Consider the following 27,813-nt stretch of genomic DNA (forward strand, 5'->3'; position numbering starts at 1 on the left):
AATCTATTGCCACTTATTGCATTATTTATGTCGAGTTTTTGAGATGTTTTACATTTTTTTTTAAATGAAAAACGAGCAGGTGGGTCGTCTAATGTTAAGTGATCGTCGCATGTATGAACAGCTTCTGCCCTAGGGAGCCACAGATGCGTCGCCTGCTTAAACAGGGATATAAAGACATGAAATATGAAAGAAAACGATGTAATATGGTACGAAATCAAACAACAACTATCACTGTTTATTGCGCATAACAAATTGTTACAAGTACAGTGTAAAAAATGTTTACGAGAGAAATGGATAATAAGCGACCTTATTGCTAAAGAAGGGATCTCTTTCAGACAACCTTAGATATTTGCTAGTATCCTGTCGATCCAGCCTTGATAGAAATGGAATAAATTGTGTACCTACAGATGTGACAATAACATTTTATTAACTAAACTACCCGTACTGTTCCTTTTTTAACCGACTTCCAAAAAAGGAGGAGGTTCTCAATTCGACTGTATTTTTTTTTTTTTTTTTTATGTATGTTACATCAGAACTTTTGCCCGTGTGGACCGATTTCGACAAATTTTGTTTTAATCGAAAGGTTTTGTGTGCCAATTGGTCCCATTTAAATTTATTTGAGATCTAACAACTACTTTTCGAGTTATATCTAATAATGCGTTTTTACTTGACGCTTTTTTCGTCGACCTACGTTGTATTATACCGCATAACTTTCTACTGGATGTACTGATTTTGATAATTCTTTTTTTGTTGGAAAGAGGATATCCCTAGTTTGGTACCATGATAACGAAACTAGGATCTGATGATGGGATCCCAGAGAAATCGAGAGAAACTCTCGAAAATCCGCAATAACTTTCTACTGGATGTACCGATTTTGATAATTCTTTTTTTGTTGGAAAGGGGATATCTGTAGTTTGATACCATGATAAGGAAACCAGGATCTGATGATGGGATCCCAGAGAAATCGAGGGAAACTCTTGAAAATCCGCTATAACTTTTTACTGGGTGTACCGATTTTAATAATTTTTAATTTAATCGAAAGCTGATGTTTGTCATGTGGTCACATATAAATTTTATTGAGATCTGATAACTACTTTTTGAGTAATCTTTGATAACGCGTAGTTACTTGACTATTTTGTCGTCGATCTACGTTGTATTACTCGTCGATGTAATTGAAGTCGGTTTTTTTTTCGTTTGCGAGCAAACACAATTATTTTCGTAACAGTTTCGTACATTAGTTTCCATTTCGTTTACAGTTGCGAAGGATGCAAAGGTTTCTTTAAACGTACAGTTCGGAAGGACCTTACGTACGCGTGCCGTGAAGAGAGGAATTGTATCATCGACAAGCGACAGAGGAATCGCTGCCAGTACTGCCGCTATCAGAAATGCCTCGCGTGCGGCATGAAGCGAGAGGCTGTGCAGGAGGAAAGGCAGCGGGCGGCGAGGGGGGCCGAGGACGCGCATCCGAGCAGCTCCGTACAAGTAATTACTTTATGATATTCTCACTCTATCCTTACCTTATTAAAAATACCCTTAATAAATCTTCTTCGCTTTATTAAACATGAAAAATATCTGAGAACTTATTTGTTTAAATGAGTTAGGTTTGTTTCTACATTTATAATTTTTTTTTACTTTTTATTTAAAAATACGCGTAGGACATTCAAATTTTTTAATACGTCTACTGAGTCAATTTAATTCCCTATATTTATCTAATATAATTTAAATATAAGATTTTTAACAAGGTCATATTGTGGAAAAGTGTACTTACATAACTAGTTTTTAAAGTTATCTCCTGATACATATGAAACACCCATAGATAATAACTGGAAATTTACATTGCAGCACACGACATTTTTTTTTAAATATTGTATATTTTTATCCAAAGCGTCAATCGTTAACTAGATAGAGCAGATAGTTACAGTCCTAACAGTGTATAGTTCGAAATAATTGGCGGGGTGGATCTTGTATATGATATATCAAAATATGGTTGAGTGAGAGATGACATGTGAGGGAAGGTTATGAGGGAAACCAAACCCAATGAAAGTCGATCTAACACTAAATTTATTCAGATTATTTTGAGTATATATAGGCAGAAGTACAGACGTCATTTGACGTCAATCGTAGCAAACAAATATCAATTTCATTAGAAATCTGCATAAGAAAAATAACAATTTCGTAATAAATCAGCTAAATTAAAGAGGTTACTAATTAGCAAAACAATCATATTGCTCAATGTGCGTTGACCCGTACATCCTGCCGACTCAAAGAAGAAAGATAATTTTGATATTAAAATCTACAATAACAATAATAACAATACAATTAAAATTTAAGTACCTAGATTTAAATAACTTATATAATAATCATCACTGCACTACTCTTTAATTGGTATGTCCAGTCGAACGAATCGCGGTCGCGCGCTCGGGGGAGCAGGGGCCTCCTGGTCTTCGTTCTTATCTGCTGCAACTGGAACTGCGGTCGTGGAGACGTCTTTCACAGCACTGCGCTGTATAATTTTGTTTCTGCGATATCGCATGGTACCGTAGAGACATCCCGCAACAATGATAGACCCTAAGATTATATACAAGACAGAGTACTGATGTATATCGTGTATACTGAGTGATGCGTTTTCCTGCTCCTTGAGGTTAATGATCTGAGACTTCATCCGGCGCCACAAGTCTTCATGATCCTCGGGTGTGAATAGTTGGAAATCCGAAGTATTTATTATGGAATTTAATATTGAATAATCGGCTGGGATCGGTATGTTTTCTTGGACCTTAACTTGGCTCATATAACTATTTTGAGTGAATATAGAGAAGGTGTCACCTTTTATTGTACAACCTTGACCGATTTGTAAAAGGCCATTCCCGGTCAGTGTTGTCAATACAACTCCAGTGTCAATGCAAAATATGCGCACTGTGCATTTCCCACAGCAGGAATAAAGCCACATGTTATTGTTATGTAACTTGACCCAGCGCACGCGACATGGTGCCTCCTTTGTTTTACATATTGTTGTATTGTGTATACTCAAGTTACACATTCCGCTGGTTATTTGTAATTCGTATATCGGCTTATCGAGAGCGCATAATAATTTGTTTGTCTGTATGTGGACACAATTTTCTACATCTGATTCTGTCAAGATGAGTAGTAAGTCCTTTTGTAGATTGAATGCAATGTATGGTGCGATAAATTCTACGTTATAATGCTGCTGAGGAAGGGTTATTACTCTATCCAGTTCAAAATTTTCCTTAATTACCAAGGGGATCTTGATTTCGATTATCAAATAAGAAGAACCAATGTCGCCGTTAACCTTCATTAGCTTATAAAGTTCTTTAAAATCGTTTTTATCGGCAGGCAAAGTCAGGTCATTCGGTATATGTCGGTATATGATATTTAATTGTTCTTCCAATTGTTCAGGCGGCAACAAATGTGCATCTAAATGACCGTTTGCGAGGCTTGTTAAAGTGTTTATAACGCTTTCTTGCAAGCGTCGTAGATTTGATAAAATAATCATAGCTGAGACTGAAGATGACAAAATTTGTAATTCATTGTTAGTCACCTTCTCAGTTCGATTAGTAATAAGGGTAAGATTCTTTAGACATTTCTGTATTATTTCGAATTGCTTGTTCATTATAACTTCATTCCTCTGAAGAATGTTATATTGCGCTTCTATGATACTTGTTTGATTTTTTAATAAGAATCGTAGATGGTTCTCATTTACAGAAATTTTTTCTATATCCTTTTCATATTTTTTAGCGAAACGCTCATCCAAGACACCAAATAGTGAGTTCGCTACATAGCCTACACCGTTAATCAGTCCTCGTTTTTGTCTTTTATATATATGTTTTTTGAAAATTGCGTTATAATGTTCGATTTCCGATATTTCGTGTTGTAATTGATATATGATACTCCTGTATTGTGTTGGAAGTAGATCGAGTCTTAAGTATGATTCTTCCAAATGACCGACATAATCTTTCACATGACGTAATGCCGACCAATAGGTACTCATATTGTAGTAAGCGATTAGTTTCCATTCATCGCGTATTATGTGTACGTCATACATTTTATCGAAATAAATGTTTTGATTACTGTTCAGAGCTGTAACGTTGTATGAACATTCAGTTGGTTTAAATAGAAATAGAATTAGCATCAATATCATAGTAAAGAATGTTCCGAGAGGCCTTCTTAATTGTCTACCCCTTCGATGCCTCTGTTGCGAGTCGACGCCTGTGTCGTCGCCGCATGTCGTTGTTGAAATGTTATCGATACGGTTCTGTGCTTGAGTTCCGGTACCTTCTTCTCTTACGGGTAGAACTGACAGTTTTAAAACGGGTCTTTGTATAACGCCATTCTTAGTTTTGACGGATACAACTCGTACGTATCCATCTTTGCCAGGGTGGACTTTAACCACTCTACCCATGGACCATTTGCCGGGACTCAGGTTTTCGTCTTTGATTAAGACAATATCGTTAACCTCGACGTTTTTAGAGGGTGTTCTCCACTTGGTACGAACTTGTAACTGTTGTAAGTAGTCAGATGACCACCTTTTCCAGAACTGTTTATTCATTGCTTGAATAGTCTGCCATCTTGTTTTTAAGTTCATGTGGTTAGAGTCGGTTTGTGGTCTTGCTATCAGGGATCCTCCAACCAAGAAATGCCCAGGTGTTAGATACTCATCTTCTGGATTTTCAGTCAAGGCGAGTAAAGGTCTAGAGTTAAGACATGCCTCGATCTGGTACAAGAGCGTTGTGAATTCTTCATAAGTTAACTTTTGCTCACCTATTACACGACGTAGGTGGTGTTTAAAACTCTTGACGGCAGCTTCCCATAGCCCTCCGGCTGAGGGATAGGCTGGTGCATTAAAATGCCATTGAATGTCATAGTCATTGATCTTATTCATCACGTCTGTATTTATAGCAACGAGAATGTTATATTCCTTCTTCAGTTCTTTGGATGCCCCAATAAAATTCCTTCCTTGATCGCTGTACATGTGTTTCGGGGTGGATCTTCTGGCACAAAAACGTCGGAATGCTGCCAAAAATCCTGGTGTGCTTATATCAGACACTAGCTCTAGGTGAACGGCCTTTGTCGAGAGGCAAACGAAGACTGCAACATAGGCCTTCTGTGTTCGTATTCCACGGCCTTTGTTTGATTTGATATCGAAGGATCCAGTGAAATCAACGCCACAATGATAGAATGCGCGTGAAGGAGTAACTCGAGGCTCGGGTAAATCAGCCATAATCTGCGTTATCTTCTCTGCCTTGAAACGTCGACATTTGACACACTTTCGAAGTTCTCTTTTTACTGTTCTAAGCCCACTGATAACCCAATAGTTTTCTCGTATATAAGACAAAGTCAGGCTTGGTCCACCGTGAAGCGTGGTGTAATGAGCGTGTCGTACAATAAGTTCAGTGAGTTTGCCGTGACTGGGTAGTATTACGGGGTGCTTAGCTGAGTGACTAAGATAGGAATTGTTTAATCTCCCCCCAACTCTAAGTAACCCATCACATGGGTCTAGATAAGGTAGTAAACTTAGCAGTTTACTAGATTTACTTAAACCTTGTTGTTTTTGTAGTCGTTCAATTTCCTCCTCAAATTCAATTGTTTGTATTGTCTTAATAATTAAGTTCATCGCGTTTTTTCTTTCTGATGACGAAAGATAATTTTGTTGAAGTATTTGTTTACGTCGCAACCATTGTGTATAACGTGTGAGCCAGCCGATTATAGTGATTAAGCGCTCTATTGAGCTACATTCATTTAATAATTGCAATACTAAAGCATTTTTATAAGATAAGGCTGCGGTCACACTGGATGCTTTTATTTCTAAGCGTGGTGGTTGATATTTTTCTTCCTTCATTGTACTCGAATTAAATGTTAACAACCACTGCGGGCCGTGCCACCATAAATGATGCTCCAATAACTGCTGTGTTGACAGTCCTCTCGAGGCGCAGTCTGCAGGGTTATCTTCAGATTTAACATGATGCCATGACGATGATGGAATTATATTGAGGATAGTTCGAACTCTGTTAGCCACGAACTGTTTCCACCTATTGACATCTCCATATAACCAACCAAGAACCACCATGGAGTCGGTCCAGGCAAATACTTGTAGATTATCAGGCAAGGTTTGAATTACTTTTTTTATAAGCCGTGATAGTAGCAGTGCTCCACATAGCTCAAGTTTTGGCAAGGATAGTTTTTTCTTCAAGGGTGCTAATTTTGTCTTAGCAGTCACAAGCGTCGATGTGTACTTGCCCTTAGAATTTATCGTGACGGCATAAATAGCGCAAGCATATGCTTTTTCGGATGCGTCACAAAATCCATGAATTGTATAATGATTTTTATCGCCTATGTATCTAGGAATTTTAAACTGGTCTATTTGTTGATAGTCACGTTTCAGCTTTATCCATTCATTCGTTATGGTATTCGACAATTGTGTATCCCAATCCGTGGTTTCTTCAGACCAAGTTTGTTGGAATAAAAGCTTTGCCCGAACTGAAAGGGGGCTGAGAAATCCCATGGGATCATATACCTTGGAAATGTTCGAAAGGAGTTGTCTTTTAGTTATGACGTCATCACTGTTTTCATCTTCGAATATATTTTTGAATACGAAAATATCTGACGACGGAATCCAGCGTAAGCCTAAGGTTTTTCGGTTTTCTAGGCCCTTAAAATCTAACGGAGTGTCTAATTGATTAGCGGATAGCCCTTCAATCAGTTCCTTTGCATTGCTGGACCACTTCCGAATATTCATGCCGGCTCCCTTCAGGATATCGATGATCTCTCTTTGTAACTGTTTTGCTTGAGAGATATTATCACAACCTTCGAGCAGATCATCCATGTATAATGACGTCATTAGCGCTTTAGCTGCCAGGGGAAACTTGTGTGCGTCATCCATAGCTAGCTGCTTTATAGTACGCATAGCGAGATAAGGGGCCGCCTTTGTACCATACGTGACCGTAGTCAATTGGTACTCCCTTAAGGGGGCTTCTTGTATGCTTCTCCAGACAATACGTTGCAGATGTTGATCGGTTTCTCGAACCATTATTTGACGAAACATTTTCTCTAAGTCAGCAGTAACGACATACTTATGTTGTCGCCATACTAAGATGAGATGCTGTAAATCCTTTTGCAAATTCGGACCACGCTCCATCAAGTCATTTAAGCTGAATCCACTTGATGTTTTTGATGATCCATTGAATACCGTTCGTAGTTTAGTTGTTGTAGAGTCGTTTTTTTGTACACCGTGATGAGGAAGATAGTGTACAAATGAACTACATTTTGTAACGGGAGACATGTGACCACTTTGTTCGTATTCTTGCATAAAATTTCTGTAGCTTTCCGAGAAGCAATCGTTTTTATTCATCTTCTTTTCTAAGTTGTAGAACTGAGCAATTGCCTTTGTTTTCGATTCACCGAGGTCCTTTTCAAATCCCGGTTTCATGGGGAGGGCCACTTCATATCGTCCGTTTGATAAACGTTTTGTTGTTGATTGATAGAATTGTTCACAATACTCTTCGTCTGGAGTCATTTCGATAGACGAATCATTGACTTCTTCTAGCTCCCAATATTGAGAAATCGCTGACAGGTCTGTAGTAATCACGTGACATTTAAACGTTTTCACGCTACCCGATAGTATCCAGCCTAACTTTGTTTGTTGGGCTATTGGAGCCATGTTCGGACCTTTGATCAGGCCGCTCATTATAATTTCTGAATATATGCTTGCGTCTAGTAATAGATCGATAGGCCTAGATACGTTGTATTCCGGGTCGGCTAGTTGTATGTGTTGTATATGAGGCCACGATTCTTTCTTGAAGGATATGTTTGGTAAATTGTTAATGACGTGATTGATGACTAATGCTTGCGTCGTAAACTCGTAGTCTTGGTAAATAGACTGACACTCGAGCTTGACGACTCCTTTGCTATGTTTCGATCCGTTACCAATACCAGATACCGAAGCATGGTACCGTTGCCGCGGCAAGCCCAGCATCTGAGCGGCGTTTTCCGATATTAGGGAAATCTGAGAGCCTTGGTCGAGCAGACATCTCAATGTCATATATGTGCCATCAAGGGCCTTAACTCTGATAGACAAGGTAGTCAGTAAAATCTCTTCTTCATCCGTAGCGACGTGATTGACGCAATGTTGCTTAGCATCTTGTTGCAACGAGACTTGATATTTTTGCGGAGTTGGAGTATTCAGTTGGGTTGATGACCCACTAGACATGTCAGTCAGCGAGTTTGTAGACTGCTTATTAATGTTTATAGTATAGGCGTCATGTAACATTGTGTTGTGACTCTTTTTACATAGTTTGCATTTTTTCATTGACGTACATAAATTCTTGTTATGTGTGTACAAGCAATTATGACAAAGGTTAAAATCTTCGATAATTCGATAACGTTCGCCCGGTGTTAATTTGATAAACTTCTCGCATTTGTATAAGGGATGTTTCTTGTCACAAATCGGGCAATTAGACATGTATGTCGCAACGCTTTGATATTCTTTATTTATTAATTTTCCATACCGATGTTCCTTTTGAAATTGAGGCTTGTAAGTCTTGTTATTAACTGATTTTTGTTGATTATATTTTTTGAATGATGACAACATTTCTCTATCTCTTATGCCGCTTGGTTCTAAAGCGATGAATTTGCTCTCTAAGAAGTCCATTAGCTCCGAGAGTGAAGGTAATTCTCGTGGCATTTTCCGGGCTTCCTTGTAGTCGTTATAGGTGACTGTATCCAGCTTTTTTGTAATAATATGAACTAATAATGGGTCCCAGGTACTTGTATCGATACCCAGGTTTTTAATAGCGTAGATACATTCCATTGACGTGTCGTAAATACGTCTAATCTCGTAGGCTGATTGTTTTTGAGCGGCTGGCTGATTAATAAAGATTTCGATTTGTTTAGTAAATAACAATTGTGGATTGTTATATCTGTGTGTCAACAATTCCCACGCTGTGTCGTAGTTGTCCGCTGAGATAGTTAGATGTTGGATGATTCGTTCAGCATCTCCTCGTAATTTGCTCTTTAGGTGTTGCATCTTCTGAGTTTTTGTAATCAAATTGTTATTGTGAATACTTTCTACGTATAAGTCATAAAAAGTAGGCCATTGCGTATATTTGCCTGTAAACGTAGGCAAGTCGATCTGTGGTGTCGATTTTTCATGATGAATGGTCGATGTGAGTTTAAGATTCAACGCCCTTTTGACTGACTTGTATGAATCTTCGTAGGCGTAAAACTCACTATCGTACTGGGTATCCGATCCTTGTAGGATATTATCTATTTGCAAGTGCAAAGCGTCTATTGCGTTCCAGCGCGTTTGTATGTTGCGTAACTCGTCTTCCAGCTCCCATTTGTCTTGGATTTCATCTACTTTCAAGCGATTTATTTGTCGATGAAAAGCTCGGAAGTTTGTTCTTTGCAGTGACATCAATTCTGTTGCCTGACCTCGATCCGTCGTTGAGATCTTAGTGGCATTTGAACTTTGAAGTGATCCCTCCATTTTCATCATTTTTTAATGCTGACGTTGATGTAAAATTGATAGGACCGTCTTCAGGGGTCCAGGCCAATCCCTCAGTGAATAGTGCGACCTTGTTTGCGCCTTCTCAATTTAACTGGTGGAACCCGCTTCTGGGAAGCCAGTCAACCGATTCGCAGTCACACAAATTCCACGTGAGCGTTGTGGCCACTGTATGTGGATTCTCCAAATGTCGATGGAAATCCGTAGAGTTTATAGTCTTGATTGACTGTTTTCTTGAGTGATTTCTCGAAGAAATATTTGTTTTTTTTTTTTTCTCGAAGGATCAACACGACTGTATGTATCCTCGAAGTAAGACTGTTGTCTTCTAGCTTGCAGGTTCAGAATGACTGCGCAGCTTGTCAGCAGCAAGGCTGTATTCTCGAAGGACCAAAAAACTGTATGGTCCTGTCTGTATGATCCTCGAAGAAAGACTGTTGTCTTGAAGAAAGTAATCTCGAAGGACCACAAAACTGTATGCTCGAAGGACCAAAAAACTGTATGGTACAGTCTATGGTTGAGTGAGAGATGACATGTGAGGGAAGGTTATGAGGGAAACCAAACCCAATGAAAGTCGATCTAACACTAAATTTATTCAGATTATTTTGAGTATATATAGGCAGAAGTACAGACGTCATTTGACGTCAATCGTAGCAAACAAATATCAATTTCATTAGAAATCTGCATAAGAAAAATAACAATTTCGTAATAAATCAGCTAAATTAAAGAGGTTACTAATTAGCAAAACAATCATATTGCTCAATGTGCGTTGACCCGTACAAAGACTAATTGAAACGACAAGGCTGACTCAAAAGCTAGTATTTTATGAGGACGATGCTGGTCGGAGTACTGTTAAATAACTATATATTGAAGTGACTTCAAGTAATAAAAAAAAAACACTATTTATAAAAACAAGATCACATACTCGTATGATGTTCTACACTTACATTATCATTAAAAACATATTATCATTTTAATAAACTGAACGAATGAATTAATGAATTACAGGAATTGTTTTATTTTTCGTTTTATTTATTTAATTACTAGCTGCGCTTCGCGGTAACACCCGCGTGATTTACGATTCCGCGAGCATATCTCGGATAAAGAGCCTATGTACTATTCTGAATCTTCGACTATCTACGTACCAAGTGTAATAACGAATATTTTTGAATATCATATCAAAAATTGACCGCTCCAGCGGGGTTCGAACCCGCGTCTCCGACTTGCCGTGTCGGCGCTCTAGCCAATTAAGCTATGGAACGATGCACCCGCTCGAGCGAAATTTTCGATATGATAATTTTTAATTTTCGGTTTAAGCTAACCGTGGCGCCGTCTATAGTGAGCTCTTTACAGAAACCCGTAACTATTCAAAGTTTCATATTACAATGAAAATCTTTGACAGGAGACGACACCGTGCTATTTTTAATATCTAAGATTTTTATTTTTGTGTTACCCACATTAGGAATTCTAAACATTTTTGACATAGCTTAAGAGGAAAGGGTACCGGGTCTTTCTCCATACAAACGTAGTCGACTGTTTTCTCCCTGGATAATGACACTAGATCAAATATTTTTGTGACATAGAACTCTTTGCTGCCATGACCATGCCCCTATGTTTTGATTTTTTTCATATTCTTATTATCATAGGAATTAGGAGACTTCAAAAACTCGAAATATTGCATAATTTTTTGTACATTTTCAGACACTCATTAAAAAAAATACATGCATATTTTCAAAAAAATGAAAACATAGGGGCATAGCCGAAGTCTTCTTTTATTTTCTAAAAAAAAAATTAAAAAAAAATTGCCATGTTTTGAGGAGAAAACAGTCGACTACGAAACACTGTTTTGGTCAAAAATTATATACCTAAAACGGTCTGAGCTGCAGTTGTCCCTTTCTTGCTTTTTGGGGGATAGGTCTGGGGGAGGGAAGGGTCAAAGCAATACGTATATACGCCAGCGAAGTGATGCCTCATAGTCGACAATTATATCGATACACTAGTGATGTAATTTTTAGTCGATATTTTCTAAAATTCGTATTAACAAAATTAAATAATTTCTCTTTTCATAACTACAATAAAACCGTATTTGTATATGCGGTTTTTATTGTAAAACTGTGCAAACCTGGGCTAACGAAGGGTTTCGCTAACAAATAACAATGATAATTATGGTAAATAACTGTGTTATTTGTTTTTGGTATCAAATTAAAGGGCTCAATACAAGGATTTCAAAAAAAGTATATTATGATTATTATTACCGTAATACAATAAGAAAGTTTAAAAAAATAGGACTGCTCTTTCCCATGCCTATGCCAAGCAAGCTGCGAGCCGCGCTTCTTCCTCGCCTCCTAGGCGAAAAACAACGTCGGGGTTTACTCTTTCCAATATATTATTTTTTTATCAATTTCGGAATACTCTGTAAAAAGCTATGCATGGTAAATAAATATAGGTACGTGGTGACTTTAGAACCTCCTGTGTTTTTTTTTTTTTTTTCATCGGTAAAAAATTGCTTAGTTGTTTTCTTGAGATTACTGAGGAGCAGATTATTAAATTTGGTCGAATCTATGTACCTATGCGATTCGTATTTGGACTTCGCAAATAGAATCATATTTCAAGATTCACGACAGCGTCTCGCACGCTGTAGTCGCGGTGACTAGGCATACCAACACCTGTGTCTATTACACCGACGACCGTGACGACGCAATTGGTCGCTTTGTGACGAAGGCAGCGGAAACTTCTGAAAAAGACATCCTCGAGCACAGCCTCAGGATGGCGATTCACCACAGGGATGCCGCCGTCATTGAGGGTGTGCTCGAAATGTTAAAATTGTAGCACACCTTACTTGTAGGAATAAATTGTATAAGGAAAAAACTTAGGAGTAAGAAAAAAAAAAAAATTACTAATAATAACATAGGTTAAGTGTATATTGTAAGTAGGCCAAGTAGGCCATAAGTGTACATATACGTTAGCTAGACAATAAGTGTACATATATTATAGATAGCAAGTAAGTGTATATATAAACATAGATAATAATAATTATTATAATAGTGACAACAATAATTAAAGTAAGGCGCAATATAATTCTATGTCTTTTTGCATGTAAGATATCAATTAAGTTTAGCATAATTTTGGTCGGTGGACTCACGTCTGCATTAGGGATACTAAGATAGAATAATTAGGTCTCTTAGTGTAAGCTGCAGTAGTGTAACAAGTAAACGATCAGTAATAAAACTAAAAATCGGAATAACAAAAGCATGGGCACTTTAAGCCTGTGGACATAACTTTATTTAAAAAAAAAAAAAAAAAAAAATAGAATCATATTTCTGAATTGCGTATAAAACTCAAGTGGCACCACTGGCGTAGCATTCCTTGGAACCCCGAGAACCTTGGGGCCCTGTATCAAAATTAGTGGCAGGCAAATGATGGGTAAAGATTTCTCACAAAAAATGCTTGCATTGAATTAAAATAAATATTTATTGATTATAAGTTATAACTTCCTCCTAGAATAGACAATAGTGAGTGTAGTCTGCTGTAGCTGTTCCTGTTCCATCGAAATCCTTAGGTAATTTTTTATCAGTTTTAGTTTTGAAAAACATCAAGTTAATACCTCCGTAAAATTGGATGCAAGGCTATTGAATTTTATCAGTAATAATTCCATGAGTTCTTTAATGGAATGAATGTTTTGAATTTCGGATTTTAAGCTAATTTAAAGAGCTTGTAGTTCAAAGCTGGAGAGTTATTAGCCTTGACCTGCAGCAATAGATGCGGGGGATCGTTCGCTTCAGCCTGTGAGGCCAATACTATTAGCGAAATTCTATGAATCTTCCGCATCTATATGGGGGATTCACAGGCGCATAACCTGAAGAAGAGATTCAACGCTGCCTCCAGGTCTTACAGGTAGTAAATCGCTAGGGCAAAGTTCAAACACAACAGAATTGGCGAGAGACTATTGGGCTTTCCAAATGGAACCCGTGCCTTTTGTTTCTTACAAAAGCTGTCGAAGGTAACTTTTTTTAGTCTACACTTTCATCATTGCGCGAACCTGAAGGCTCTCTGGCATATTATGCGAAAAAGTAAGCGAAATTCTTTGCACTCTTTTTGCGTCGAATTCAACTCTTGACAATGAGGGAAAAGCACCACCGAGCATTCCACGGTGCGAACACGCGATGCGTAATGTGCACTATGAGCAGTGTCGTTTGTCGTGTCCTGCATTCTTTCGATGTCAAGAAGTCTAGTGGTGCTAATTGTATCCACCAGTGGTTTGCAACCAATGTGCGAGCTTCGTGCGCAATGTTTCCGCGTACATTCAAAGTGTGGAATGACCTTGCTAAAATTTGGGGGTTTTAAAGCGTCTAGTGTCTACATCTTTTCTCTAAAGGCCATGGGGGACGGTAGCCGTTATAAATCAGATGGCTTCGTCTGCTTGTGTGCCCCATTCTTATATAAAAAAGATTAATTCATTGTTCATAATGATTAACTAAATCCCGAAATAAACGATACAGAATGTTATCAACAATTGGGCACACGCTTGACTCGGATAAAAGGGGACTGCTTTTCAGACTTCAGTCATTTCTGAAGTTAAAACTCTATAGGTATGTATGACAGTTTTTTTATTCTTTTTTCCAGGAAGCACAAGATTAAGTGACATTGTGGATAACATTTTACTAATTTTTGCTTACACACCTTAGGGGCCCTGTAAATAGGGGGCCCCGTATCATTGATACGGCTGATACGGCAGTAGTTACGCCCTGAGTGGCACCCAATTCCCTACTTCGGGAATACGTATATTCTCAACTTACTTTACTCTATTCTTTTTAATCCTGTTGTACCTGCTTATCTAAAACGACGATTTAAGTTTCTTAGTGATTCCAATGAACGCAGTTTTCGTTCTGAGGAAAGCTTACTTCTTGAATTTCCCTCTCACTCCTCTTTCTTTTATACTAAATCTTTCACTGTTCAAGCTTGTCGACTTAGGAATTCTATAGACGTGTAAAATCGGTTTCTATTTTTAACCGACTTCCAAAAAGGGAGGAAGCTCTCAATTTAACTGTATTTTTTATGTATGTTACTTCAGAACTTTTGACTGAGTGGACCGATTTCTACAAAATTTTTTTAATCGAAAGGTGGTGTGTGTCATTTGGTCTCACTTGAGTTTATTTGAGATCTAACAACAACTTTTCGAGTAATATAAATAATACGTTTTTACTTGACTATTTTCGTCGACCTACGTTGTATTATAACCGCATAACTTTTTACTGGGTGTACCGATTTTGATGATTTTTAATTTAATCGAAAGCTGATGTTTATCGTGTAGTCATATTTAAATTTCATCGAGATCTGATAACAAATTTTTGAGTAATCTTTAATAACGCGTATTTACTTGACTATATTTTCGTCTACCTTTGTTGTATTACATGTCGATGTAATTGAAGTCGGCTTTTTTTCCTTTGCGTACAAGTCGAACTCGGTCCACCCAGTCAAAAGTTCTGAAGTAACATATATACAAAAAAAAGAAAGAAAAATACAGTCGAATTAAGAACCTCCTCCTTTTTTGGAAGTCGGTTAAAAATCAATCTGATACGTATTATTATTTTCTGTTGGTGTACAATAAAGTGTATTGTTATGTTATGTCATGTTAATCAACCACTATTTAAAAAAATTCAATCGATTACGTAATTTGCCTAACTAAAAAAACATAAATAAAATAATAATTGAAAAAGTCGCCTTCATGATTTTTGTAAGTGTACTGTACATAATGTGTGAAATTAGTGTGATTTATTTAGCTATCTTTGTGTAATTATTGAATTTTTATCTTGTTCCAGCCTTTTCAATTGACTTTCTAATAGTTATTCTTCACGCAGGCGGCTTTTCTTGTTTTTTTTTTTAATTATAATATTATTTTTAACCATTGTTATATCGCCGCAATTATATGTTAATTAATATATATAACCTATACCTATGTATTAATAACTGCGACAAACATGAGACATTACAAATTATATAGGTACTAAGATAAACATTTTATACTGTGTATGTACTACATTACATATATATACTATACTTACACTTATACTATGTACTACATGTATACACTATAATTATGTATGTATTTCATTACCCATTCTTACACACACCTCAACCATGTAATTACATACCTAATTCATAAATAAAGTACCTAAGTATTTCGATAATTACCCACAAAAATATAGACATGTATCAAGTCACAAAGAGTATCCAAGTCAAAATAATAAAACATAATAATAAGTAGTTTACGAAATTCAATAATAGTAAGCCGAGTCACAGCAATACGATGCAGAACAAATTCAATAAAACAAGCCAAATTCAGAAAAATAGCACTATGCGCTATATGTACTCGTAGTCAATCACAAACGAAAGATGCGAATACTAAAATATCGTCAACAATTAATAGCTGAATAGCCGGCGCACGCACACTAACAACACGACTGTCACACATAGAAAAAACGGAGTGGAGATGGCGCGGGGCGCGGTAGCGGCATGCAGCGCGACAGAAACATTTTATTCAAATACCTATTTTTGAAAAGTCTCTTCGGTACCCTTTCCTCTTAATTGGCTAGAGCGCCGACACGGCAAGTCGGAGACGCGGGTTCGAACCCCGCTGGAGCGGTCAATTTTTGATATGATATTCAAAAATGTTTAGAATTCCTAATGTGGGTAACACAAAAATAAAAATCTTAGATATTAAAAATAGCACGGTGTCGTCTCCTGTCAAAGATTTTCATTGTAATATGAAACTTTGAATAGTTACGGGTTTCTGTAAAGAGCTCACTATAGACGGCGCCACGGTTAGCTTAAACCGAAAATTAAAAATTATCATATCGAAAATTTCGCTCGAGCGGGTGCATCGTTCCATAGCTTAATTGGCTAGAGCGCCGACACGGCAAGTCGGAGACGCGGGTTCGAACCCCGCTGGAGCGGTCAATTTTTGATATGATATTCAAAAATGTTTAGAATTCCTAATGTGGGTAACACAAAAATAAAAATCTTAGATATTAAAAATAGCACGGTGTCGTCTCCTGTCAAAGATTTTCATTGTAATATGAAACTTTGAATAGTTACGGGTTTCTGTAAAGAGCTCACTATAGACGGCGCCACGGTTAGCTTAAACCGAAAATTAAAAATTATCATATCGAAAATTTCGCTCGAGCGGGTGCATCGTTCCATAGCTTAACAGGTTGAATGCCGGAATCCCCGCGCGGAGTTGGCGGAAAATCCCTTACAGTGCAACGACTCCGCGCGGGGATGTCTAGCCGTTACGTTTCTAAGCCTCAGTGGAAAAATGTTTGCGCTCTGCCGACGACTCCGCGTGGGTACTTGTATATAATATATAACTTATATGTATATTATATGCTTTGTAACATTGTTTTTACTTTTTTTATTTATATAGGTGCACATTAAAAAAAAAACAGTCACTGGCATCGCGGATTTTTTTTTTTTGTATGAAGCTAAATTCCGGCAATGAACCTGTTAATTGGCTAGAGCGCCGACACGGCAAGTCGGAGACGCGGGTTCGAACCCCGCTGGAGCGGTCAATTTTTGATATGATATTCAAAAATGTTTAGAATTCCTAATGTGGGTAACACAAAAATAAAAATCTTAGATATTAAAAATAGCACGGTGTCGTCTCCTGTCAAAGATTTTCATTGTAATATGAAACTTTGAATAGTTACGGGTTTCTGTAAAGAGCTCACTATAGACGGCGCCACGGTTAGCTTAAACCGAAAATTAAAAAAAATTATCATATCGAAAATTTCGCTCGAGCGGGTGCATCGTTCCATAGCTTAATTGGCTAGAGCGCCGACACGGCAAGTCGGAGACGCGGGTTCGAACCCCGCTGGAGCGGTCAATTTTTGATATGATATTCAAAAATGTTTAGAATTCCTAATGTGGGTAACACAAAAATAAAAATCTTAGATATTAATAACGAATAGTTCGGTAGGTATAGCGCCAAAGAGTAACAAACTTCCGTCATTATTGAGGTAAGGGATCTTGCACAAAATCTGGAGCAGCCCGCCTGGACAAGTCCCTTAACCTTACATAAGATCACAGCTAAATAATACTGCTTTGAGTAGTGTTGTGTTCCTGTTCAGGGGTAGTGGTCGGCAATGCGCTTGCGATGCTTCTGGTATTGCAGACGCGTATAGGCTACGGTTACCGCTTACCGTTAGGTTACCCTCACAAATTTTCGCATTTATTACGTAATTTACTCATTATACAACTATTTTAAATATTGTAAGCAAAGGGCGGACTTAAAGCTTTATAGCCTTTTCTACCAGCCGACCTTAATACATACAAGAATTAATGTTAAGATAGATAAAAAAAAAATACATCAATCAAATTAAATAAACTTTTTACTCGTCGCTGGTCATTTCATATTGCTTAAAACTATTGTTGTAATTAAAATAGTCCATTTACATAAATAAAATACACACATACATAAATTAAAACTTATTTTACACGTTTGTACATCAATATGAAAAATAATTGTAATATGTTCTCTTACATGGAGAAAGGCCTATCCAGTGGCCCCAGCAATGGGATGTTACAGGCTGACTCGTGTTCGTATCCTTATTATAAACGAACGATTTCTTTATAAAGATATACCTTTTACATATATATTAGCCTAATGCTTAACAGACAATAAAATTGTATCAGGTAATTAACTACAACGACTACTAAAAATAACGTGGGCAGTGACGCGCGCAGATTTATTACTCGGCTATCAAAGTAGTTCGCTCTTTACAACAGCCTGAATTGACGGTGACGGCGACATGTATTTATTTTACAAAAATATTTGAGCCATATCCGTACTTTATTTAATATTTATTTCTACACACACTCATATGTATAAAAATATCCTATTATAAGTAGACTTGCGGTACACGAAGGCTGAATATAATATATTTTGTATAGAAAATAAGCTTACAAAGAATATTTTATTTAATAAACGCTTAATAAAAAGGTTGGCTATTTCTCTTCAGAGATTTCAATGTTTCAACTTCCATATAAATATAAAAATCTGTTTATATTTACAAAAAAATGAGATATGTATAACGTGTTATATAATGTTTTTAAACTGATAATACATATTTTTCCCGATAAAGATCAGCTTAAAAAATTCCTTGACCCGATTATTACGCACGTTCGCACTTTAGTTATTTATAACTCATATCAAATGATATTTCGTGTATATTCACGAAATAACCAAATACACCTTTTGTTAGAACAGCTGCCATTTCCGGAGCCGTGTTTCTGTGTTGTTGCTGAATTTATCAGATTTTACTATCACGTGTACTATTATATAATCATACTATATAAAATATTTCCCACATTTAGATTAAATGTAAAAATATTTTTTGACATTACATGAAGTTTTATCAATATGTACATTAAGAATAGTTATGTTTTACAAATGTCCGGGTCTACGTTAAATAGATTCGAATGAATAATTAAAATTAAATAGCCTCTGTTCTCCATCACAAACGTGTTTTTTATTCGTCGAGAAAGTGAAAAAATTAAATCTTTACGTCCTCGCATAATGAAGTCGCATATTCCAAGTAGGAATGTTTTTATTGACGTTAAGAGTTTTTCTGTTTTATTATGTTTGAATGTTTTTGAGAAATACTCAGAAATAATCAAGTAAGATAAAACTAATAGGTAGATCGAATAATTTATTGTGATCCCATTTTTTTTAATCTGTGATTTTATTTTAATTTAAATTTTATTATTTAATTTTACAACGAAAAACATTAATTTATAATTGCTAAGTAACATTATAAAATACGACAATATTATTTAAGATATGCGTTTTTTTTACATTGTCTAGACGTATTTATTCTAGCGTAAAAACGTAGTGTTCTTCCATACAAGTTTTGCGAATTGCTGCTTCAAATCATCTCAATTATTAATTGTGCGGTTTATAGCTGTGTCAAACTAGTACAAATTATTTCGCCAGTGTCACCTAGAATGGAGATGATATAAATCATATAAATTGCCGCTCTATGTCATCACCGCGCACCGCAGGGTTATCTATCACCTTTATTATTATTTACCTACCCTGTTCTAAATTTACATTGATAGAACGCGTGTAGGGTATCAAGGATATATTTATTATCGATCGGGTTCTCGAAACAATAGAATAATTAATATATATTCCGTTTCAAAATGGAAAAAAAATGGAATATACATCAATCAATTTAAAATGAAAAAAAAAAAAACTGAAATATACATATTTACAATCAACATGTGCTTAAAGGTAAAGTAAATTATATTTTAATATTTAAAATTGCGAAAAATAAAATAGTTAAATTTTAGTTGCCATGTTTCTAGTCGCCGTTAATGTATGTCGGCTTATTGGGCTTCGTCGTCTAACTAAATGTACACTATGTGAAATAGTTCTTTCAGCTGTGGTAATATTATTAAACGAATGGTTATTTCGTTTGTTTACATTACAGCCTATGCAGTCCACTGCTGGACATAGGCCTCCACAAGTTTACGCCAAAAATAACGTGAACTCGTGTGTTTTGCCCATAGTCATCACGCTGGGCAGGCGGGTTGGTGACCGCAGTACTGGCTTTGTCGCACCAAAGACGCTGCTGCCCGTCTTCGGCCTGTGTATTTCAAAGCCAGCAGTTGGATGGTTATCCCGCCATCGGTCGGCTTCTTAAGTTCCAAGATGGTTGTGGAACCTTGTTATCCCTTAGTCGCCTCTTACGACACCCACGGGAAGAGAGGGGTTGGCTAAATTCTTTAGTGCCGTAGCCACACAGCATTTCGTTTGTTTGCTTGATATCAAAAACTACATTCCGAATCGGTGGTACCTTTACCTGTACAAATATAATAATTGATTTTCAAAGTTTTAATTTGTAAAATGACGATTCGAAAGTGCTCTTGGAGCCTATTTGAATAAAGCTGTTTTTGATTTTGATAACACCCGTGGCCGTAAAATATCAAGCTATGACTCATTGGGGCATTTAGCAAGGAGCGTAACAGTAATGATTAATATCGACGACGTAGATAGGCGTAAAAACAAACAAAGTAATTGAACAAATAAAGTAAGCGAAAAAACCAATTATAGAACTTTTTTATTGAAACTCAGTAGACGATCAGTCAAGTTGAAGGGATCAATAACGGGCACACGATTATGTACCGTGTCGATATTAAAGCGTTTCATACATGTGTTAAATATTTTATTGACGTTTTTACGAGTGTGTGTGGGAAAATATGAATAGTTGTTATAAAAATACCTCGCATGTTTTTTGACTGTCATATCTTGAATTAAATAATAGCAAATTCTGTCGAATGATCTATTTCGGTGAAAACTTCAATGGGTAATTCTTAGATAACTTTTCGTTCCTATGAAATTTAGGCCTTATTGTAGTAATACATAACATTGGTATAACGATGGGAATATTGAAATATTAATATTACGAAATTACGACCTATTCATCAAATAATACAAGCTTAATTTCGAGTCTTGACATAATATTTTAACAGTAATACATTATTTAAAACTAGCTGTGCCCGCGACTTCGTTCCCGTGAAATTTAATAAAATAGTTATTGTTCAGTTCAAAAATAAATCTAAAATAAAAGTAGCCTAAGTTACTCCTTATTACATCAGCTTTCTGCCAGTGAAAGTCCCGTCAAAATCGATCCAGTCGTTTCAGAGATTAGCCGGAACAAACAGACTGACAAACATTCTAAAAAATATTATTTTGGTATATGTACCGTGTATACATACATAATTATGAATTTAGTAAAAAGGGGTTATTTTAATATTACAAACAGACACTCCAATTTTATTTATTTGTATAGATTAATTATTTCTAAGAATGTTACCGTTAATGTCAAAATGTCAAAGTAATCGGTTTTTGGACGTTTTTTTATCTTTGATCGTTTTTGTAAGGTTAAAGGCTAATTAGAATTGAGATAAACTTAATAAATACCACAACAATTACCACGTAAGGGGTTCAATGCTGAATTTACTTACCAGTAGTTAATCAATTCTAAAATTATGTACTTGATATTTCATATACATTTAAAAACTATATTTCAGTGTTAATTTTTAAAATTAAACGATTTTTCAGTTTCATTTATATTTGCATATTTCAGTAAATTTAAATAATTAATTATTTATTTTTACTACAAAGTATTAGGAGTTCCTGTAAATAGGTTTTATATCTCATTTATTTAATATTCTCATTTTTAGTTTATATAATATTGGTGTATTTGTTATTTATATTTTCTAAATGTTTGTCTTTGAAGATACAAACGATAATTTCTCTAAGTAGGTGTGGGAGACATAAACACCACATCATAGTTAGGTATGGCATTGTTAGTTCGTTAGTCACAAGGCCTTAGGTGTAATTTATTCCGTGGCCTCGGCCAAGGTCCTACGTCCTTCAAAGTATAAAAGGATAGATTACTTTGCGCTACTAAATGCGTATTTATTAATTTATTTATAATACAGTATAAACTTGGCGTTTATAATTTTTTTTTTTTTACTGCGAAGGTCATTGATTTATAAGAAACCTTTATTTATCCTCATTTAAAAGTAATTTAAAGATGTGAAAAAAATACTAACCGTGGCTTGATATAGGTATAGCATTTTTATAATCAATTTCACATGATTCTGATGAAGTTTAATCTGGCTTAAACGGTAACCGACATATAAAACATTTTGATACATTTTTTTGTTACAATCAAATTCCACCTTATTTTTCAGATATTTCTAGTAGCAATCTGATAGACCAAAAGTTGTAGTTTATTTGTTAAGGTGAATCAGATCCTAAGATAAGGTCAAATTTACCTCCTGCTGGCAAAGTTTAAGATAAATAAATAAAAAAATAAATTTTATTTTTACTTTTATTTTTTTTACTTATTTATGTAAAGAAATGTAAACAGAAATTAAAGTCACGACTTGGTTTATATTACAGGAACTATCGATCGAAAGACTCCTAGAAATAGAGTCCCTCGTGGCCGATCCGAGCGAAGAGTTTCAGTTTCTTCGCGTGGGTCCTGACAGCAACGTGCCTCCTCGGTACCGCGCGCCCGTCTCCAGCCTCTGTCAGATAGGTAAGCTACAATTACATCACCACCTCCTAGGTACTCCTACTCTCCTAGTACTACGCCGTATGAATTTGGGGCATTTTCTGTTTTTAAATGAAATTTTTTATGAGCCTTTTATTTGAAATGAACATCCATATACCTTTTGTCAAAAATCATGTATTATACTTATCGTACAAAAGATTTATTACATAACACTGAAGATCGACAATCATGTTGACTGCTTGATTAGTAAAGGTAAGACGTGGTCCTGGAGCTTAATAGGGGTGTAAATTTAATGAAAATTACTTAAGCAATGTAGCAATTAACGACCTTTTTTTTAAAAAAATGTCATATCTCTAGCTGCGATAAATTGAGTTGTCGTATATGGAGGTGTCGTACCATAGGTAGGTGACATATCAAGTTAGGTCATGAGCAATTATTTAGTATAATATCATTAAAAAAGTATAACTACAAAATGTTTGGCAGTACAAGAAGCAAATTCAAGTTGAGTCATGTCGTGTTACAAAAATTATTGTTCGTAAAATAAGGTTTACATTGTCTTAAGATTTTAGCTGCAACCGACGCGACATGATCGCGATAAAAACCCGCTAATTTGTTTTTTATTTTTATTTTTTTATTAGAAAGCAAGGTGCAAGACACCTTTCATTAGACTCTCATTAAAATAATTTCCTATGATTGTAACCAACATTTACTTACTAATTACTACTTATATGTTAATACATATAACTGGGGTAGGGCACAGCAGAAAATTTCCTGCTTAAAATCCGGGGCAAACCGACTGGGGCAGCATCTCGATCTTACAGAAGATAACAGCTAAATAATACTGCTTTCAAGCAGTGTTGTTTTTCTGTGGTAAGATGACCAGAGCTCCTGGGGCTCATTCAGGCTACCCCCACCGTACTATCGGTTCCGACCGTGGGGTCGCCAACGCTCTGCGATGCTTGAGTTGTTGCTAGCTACGGTAATCGCTTACCATCAGCTGGTGCCGTATGCTTGCTTGCGGACCTAGTTGTATAAAAAAAAAAGTAGCTATAAGTCATAAACGTCCATAGTAATAGTATAAAAAGTAATAAAGTAATAATTGAAAAAGTATCGTTATGCATAAAAGGTTAAAAACCAAGAATATCTTACTTAATCTTTATTACAAAAATTAAAAAAAAAAGACGACGTTAAAACATGTGAGCCTTCAAAACAAGCTTAATTTGTATCCCCAAAAATATTCCAACAATGTTGATATGCGACGTTTAGCATTAATTCACTTGTATAAAAAAATAAAACAAGAAAGTCTTGATTTAAATTCAATAACGAAATACCGATATGAATATATTTAATTAACATTTATATAAGTAAAATAATATTCATAATTATAACCGGTTTTATACCGATATCTTGTTGCAAACGTTAAACGTTAAACATTGCTCTACCGTCATCGTTCATAATCTGTTTGTATACATAGTGAATGCATGAAGTCATAATAAAAAAAAAAAAAAACGTGTCTTTGTAATAAACAACATTAGAGTTAACTGATTTTTAAAAAAATAAAAAAAAAATTACTTTAATCTATTTTACTTACCGAAATCTTATTGTTATGATTTAATTGTCTGACCATATCTCTCTGAAATCGTAGTAAATACACGTTTATATTTTGACAAACATAAAAAATCAAATAAAGCCATAATTCAAACGAGTTCTGTGAGAAAATATGATATGAGATTTTTTGTGTTAAATACGCATTGTGTGCATACGCACGGTGGTACATCCTTTGTTGTTTATTTTAATGTAATAAGGCGTTTAGTAAATTTAAACAATATATGATATGATTGTATATGCAAAATTGAATGATAACTAAGTATACTTAGAAATATAAAAATAAAAAATTTTTACGAGTTTTAAACACTTTTAACCGCTTTTCAGAAACTTCTCTCGGTTTTTAATTTGTATAATTAATGTGTCTAAAAAGTTTTTATTACTTTGTTTTTAGTGTGCGTATTTCAATCTAAAATTTATTCAATCATCGTCAATTCGGCTAAAATTTATTATGATGTTTAAATGCAATTAGTAGGTAGGTAATATCAATTTGAATAAATGTGTTTATCTACAGACGCTTATTTTAGTGTTTTAATTCAAATTTCAAGTATACTTAGATGTATACTCTAAATTTACTCGCATGCAAAATTAATCGACTTACCGACTTCCATAAAAAAGTTAACTAATGACTTGAACAACATCCATAGTTAGAGTAAATCATACGGTCTTAACGTTAATTGTTTTAAGTATCTAGTCATTATTATCTGTAGCCCAAAATATCGAATCGAGTGATCACTTATACGGCCCGTTATTTTTTAATAACACTGTAATTAATTACAGCGAAAAAGTAAACAATCTTGTTGTCCTATTTCCCAGCCACCTTTCTTGGATACCTCAACTAAGTGTGTTAAGTCGCAAATTATTCGCAACTATCACGCAATATCAACTATATCGCAATATAGGTGTATATATATAGGTGTATATATATATATATATATATATATATTACTCCGCCGGCTTCAATACTTTCTTTTTAGGCCTACTAAAATTGCGTTAATACAGTCCTTCCTACTACCAATTCTCGACTGTGCTGATATTGCATTCCTAGATGTTAAAGAGGAGCAGCTGAATTAGCTTAGGTGCCTTTAGAATCTTTGCATACGGTTCATATTTTTTGACTAGCCCGTTGGCGCAGTTTGTAGTGACCCTGCTTTCTGCTCCGAGGGTTGTGGGTTCGATTCCCACCCCGAGTCTGGGTGTAATATAAATATTTATTTATATGTTTATATATGTATTATTTATAAGTATGTTTATCAAAAAAAAAAAAAAAAATATATGTAGCTATATACCAATCGGCTGTTACCTATAACACAAGCATTAAGTTGCTTACTTTAGGAACAGACGACCGTGTGTGTATTGTGTAAATATTTATTTATTTATTTATTTATTTATTTATTTATTTATTTATTTATTTATTTATATTTGGTCTTTGCAAATATGACCGTCTCCGATGTTCGTAATCGACCTAAGTGGCTTCCTATCCGATTTCGAATAAATACATCCTCTCTTCACTTTATTGTGTAGTTATCCATCCAGATACTCCCTTTTACCTCAAAAATCGCTTCGAGTTTCTCTGTGATACTCATGAGCGTTTCCTCAGATCATTTTCGACCTTGACACTTGAAACTCCTTCTCATACTACTCCCACTTTTGTTCAAACTCCTTTTCTGTTACAGCTGTATTCTATTATAAGTCTGGAATTCTCTTCCCACCCTTTCTAATAAAACAAGCTCAACCTGTATCAAATAATATTTGAAGGCGTATTGTACGTCACTAAATACTTCAACTTAACTGAGGTAGGGCACAGCAGGAATTTCTTCCTCAAAATATGGAGCAGCCCGACTGGGGTAGTACCTCGACCTTACAGAAGATCACAGCTAAATAATACTGCTTTCAAGCAGTATTGTGTTCCTGTTGGTAAGGTGACCAGAGCTCCTGGGGGGATTGGGGATTGGGTCGCCAACGCGCTTGCGATACTTCTGGTGTTGTCTATAAGCTACGGTAATCGCTTACCATCAGGTGAGCTGTACGCTTGTTTGCCGAACTAGTGATATAAAAAAAAAACGTCATAAATTTGCCTAGCATCTCCGTACAATATATGTGTAGTATTTGTATGTATGTTAAAGTTTATATAAATGTGGTGTAGGTGTATGCAGTATATGTATTTATAGTATACTAGCTGACCTGGCGAACTTCGTATCACCTTATTTTTTTCTGAAATATAATAATAACATAATATATCAAAATAAAATATAGCCTATCTTTTAAGTTGGATCAAACTGCACACGGTGTGCAAATTTGACTAAAATCGGTTAAGTAGCTTAGGAGTCCATTGAGGACAAACATTGTGACACGAGATTTATATATATTAAGATGTACAACAGTCACTTTTTATTTATGACATGTAATTTTATTTTTATTATTTCAAATGTATCGTATGACACGTTAATTTCATGCCATTGCTTTTTTTAACTCATTGTACCGTTCCTTACCTCTTTTCTTTTAACAATAAAAACAACCTGTTCTTTGTACGATAGTATTGTATAAGAGGTAACTTGTTATGTCCATAATAGAGGTGATAACGTAAATCTTTCAAATATTTCGTAACAAATAGCCCCAATAATAACTATACAGATCCAGTAAATAAATAATTGCAAACAGCTGCAAGGTATCTACTAGTATAAATAGTACGAAGTTTAAATCTAGTAAGTACTATTGGTTTTTCAAATGTCAAGAAATCTGTTTGTTTATATATTTTTAGTTTTATATTCTTTCTAACGCTTTGATCAATATACCTATTATCCGAAATACTGATTTTGATACTTCGACGCCCCCGGGGAATAAAGTGGTAATAGAGAAAAGTAAATTTTACAGGACCAAGCAATAAACAGTTTTTCTGTTATATCGCTTGTCCTAAATGGCCTATAATATTGTATTATACATAATTATTTTCAGCATTTTTTACGTAACATGTAGCTATCAAAATAAAATAAACATCGCGTGTACTTTTAAAGCCATTGCCAAAAATGTGTAATACTGATTTTTATATTAAATGTATACTAAGTAACGGCATATAACCATTTTATTCCCGTGAAGTTGTAATGTAATGAAAACTATTTGTATGCATTACGACACTAAAAAAAATAGTATTACACGAATACATAACTTAAAATTCGTAATGAAATATGGAAATCATGTTTGCGTTAAATCGTATCAAAAATTAAGCTAATAATAAAGCCGTAATGTACTTTTTATCGACTAACACTTATCGAACACTGCGGTAACGTGTGTTACGGAAATTAGCTATCCATTTTTTTTACGTGAATAATGAAAATGGCATAACGGCTTACCAGCTTATTGAGACAGGTTTTCATTCCATATTATATGACTACGATATTATTATGGGTTATAGTAATTGTGATATGATTTCCGGAGGATAAAAATATAAATTGTTATAACTTCATGGATTTTTAGAACAAAAATATAAAAAAAAAAAATCAGAAGATGTATAACGACTTATAGATGCCGAAGATACATAAAAATCAAACAGTGGTAATAGCACTTTACGAGTTTATTCCCCATGGGCATCGACTTGATCAATTACGG

The 27,813-nt window shown here is 35.3% G+C and overlaps 1 protein-coding gene across 1 annotated transcript in view; it reads left to right on the plus strand.

Annotated features, from left to right (window-relative positions):
• The window catches only part of LOC123669362 (protein ultraspiracle homolog), a 42,202-nt gene that overhangs the window by 10,250 nt on the left and 4,139 nt on the right, over positions 1–27,813 (plus strand). The window contains exons 3-4 of the mRNA XM_045602967.1: positions 1,257–1,482; positions 22,488–22,626. Of these exons, the coding sequence (XP_045458923.1) occupies positions 1,257–1,482; positions 22,488–22,626 (365 nt within the window). The remainder of the gene's footprint in view (positions 1–1,256; positions 1,483–22,487; positions 22,627–27,813) is intronic.

The sequence above is a fragment of the Melitaea cinxia genome, chromosome 3, assembly GCF_905220565.1.
Source record: "Melitaea cinxia chromosome 3, ilMelCinx1.1, whole genome shotgun sequence".
Classification (NCBI taxonomy): domain Eukaryota; kingdom Metazoa; phylum Arthropoda; class Insecta; order Lepidoptera; family Nymphalidae; genus Melitaea; species Melitaea cinxia.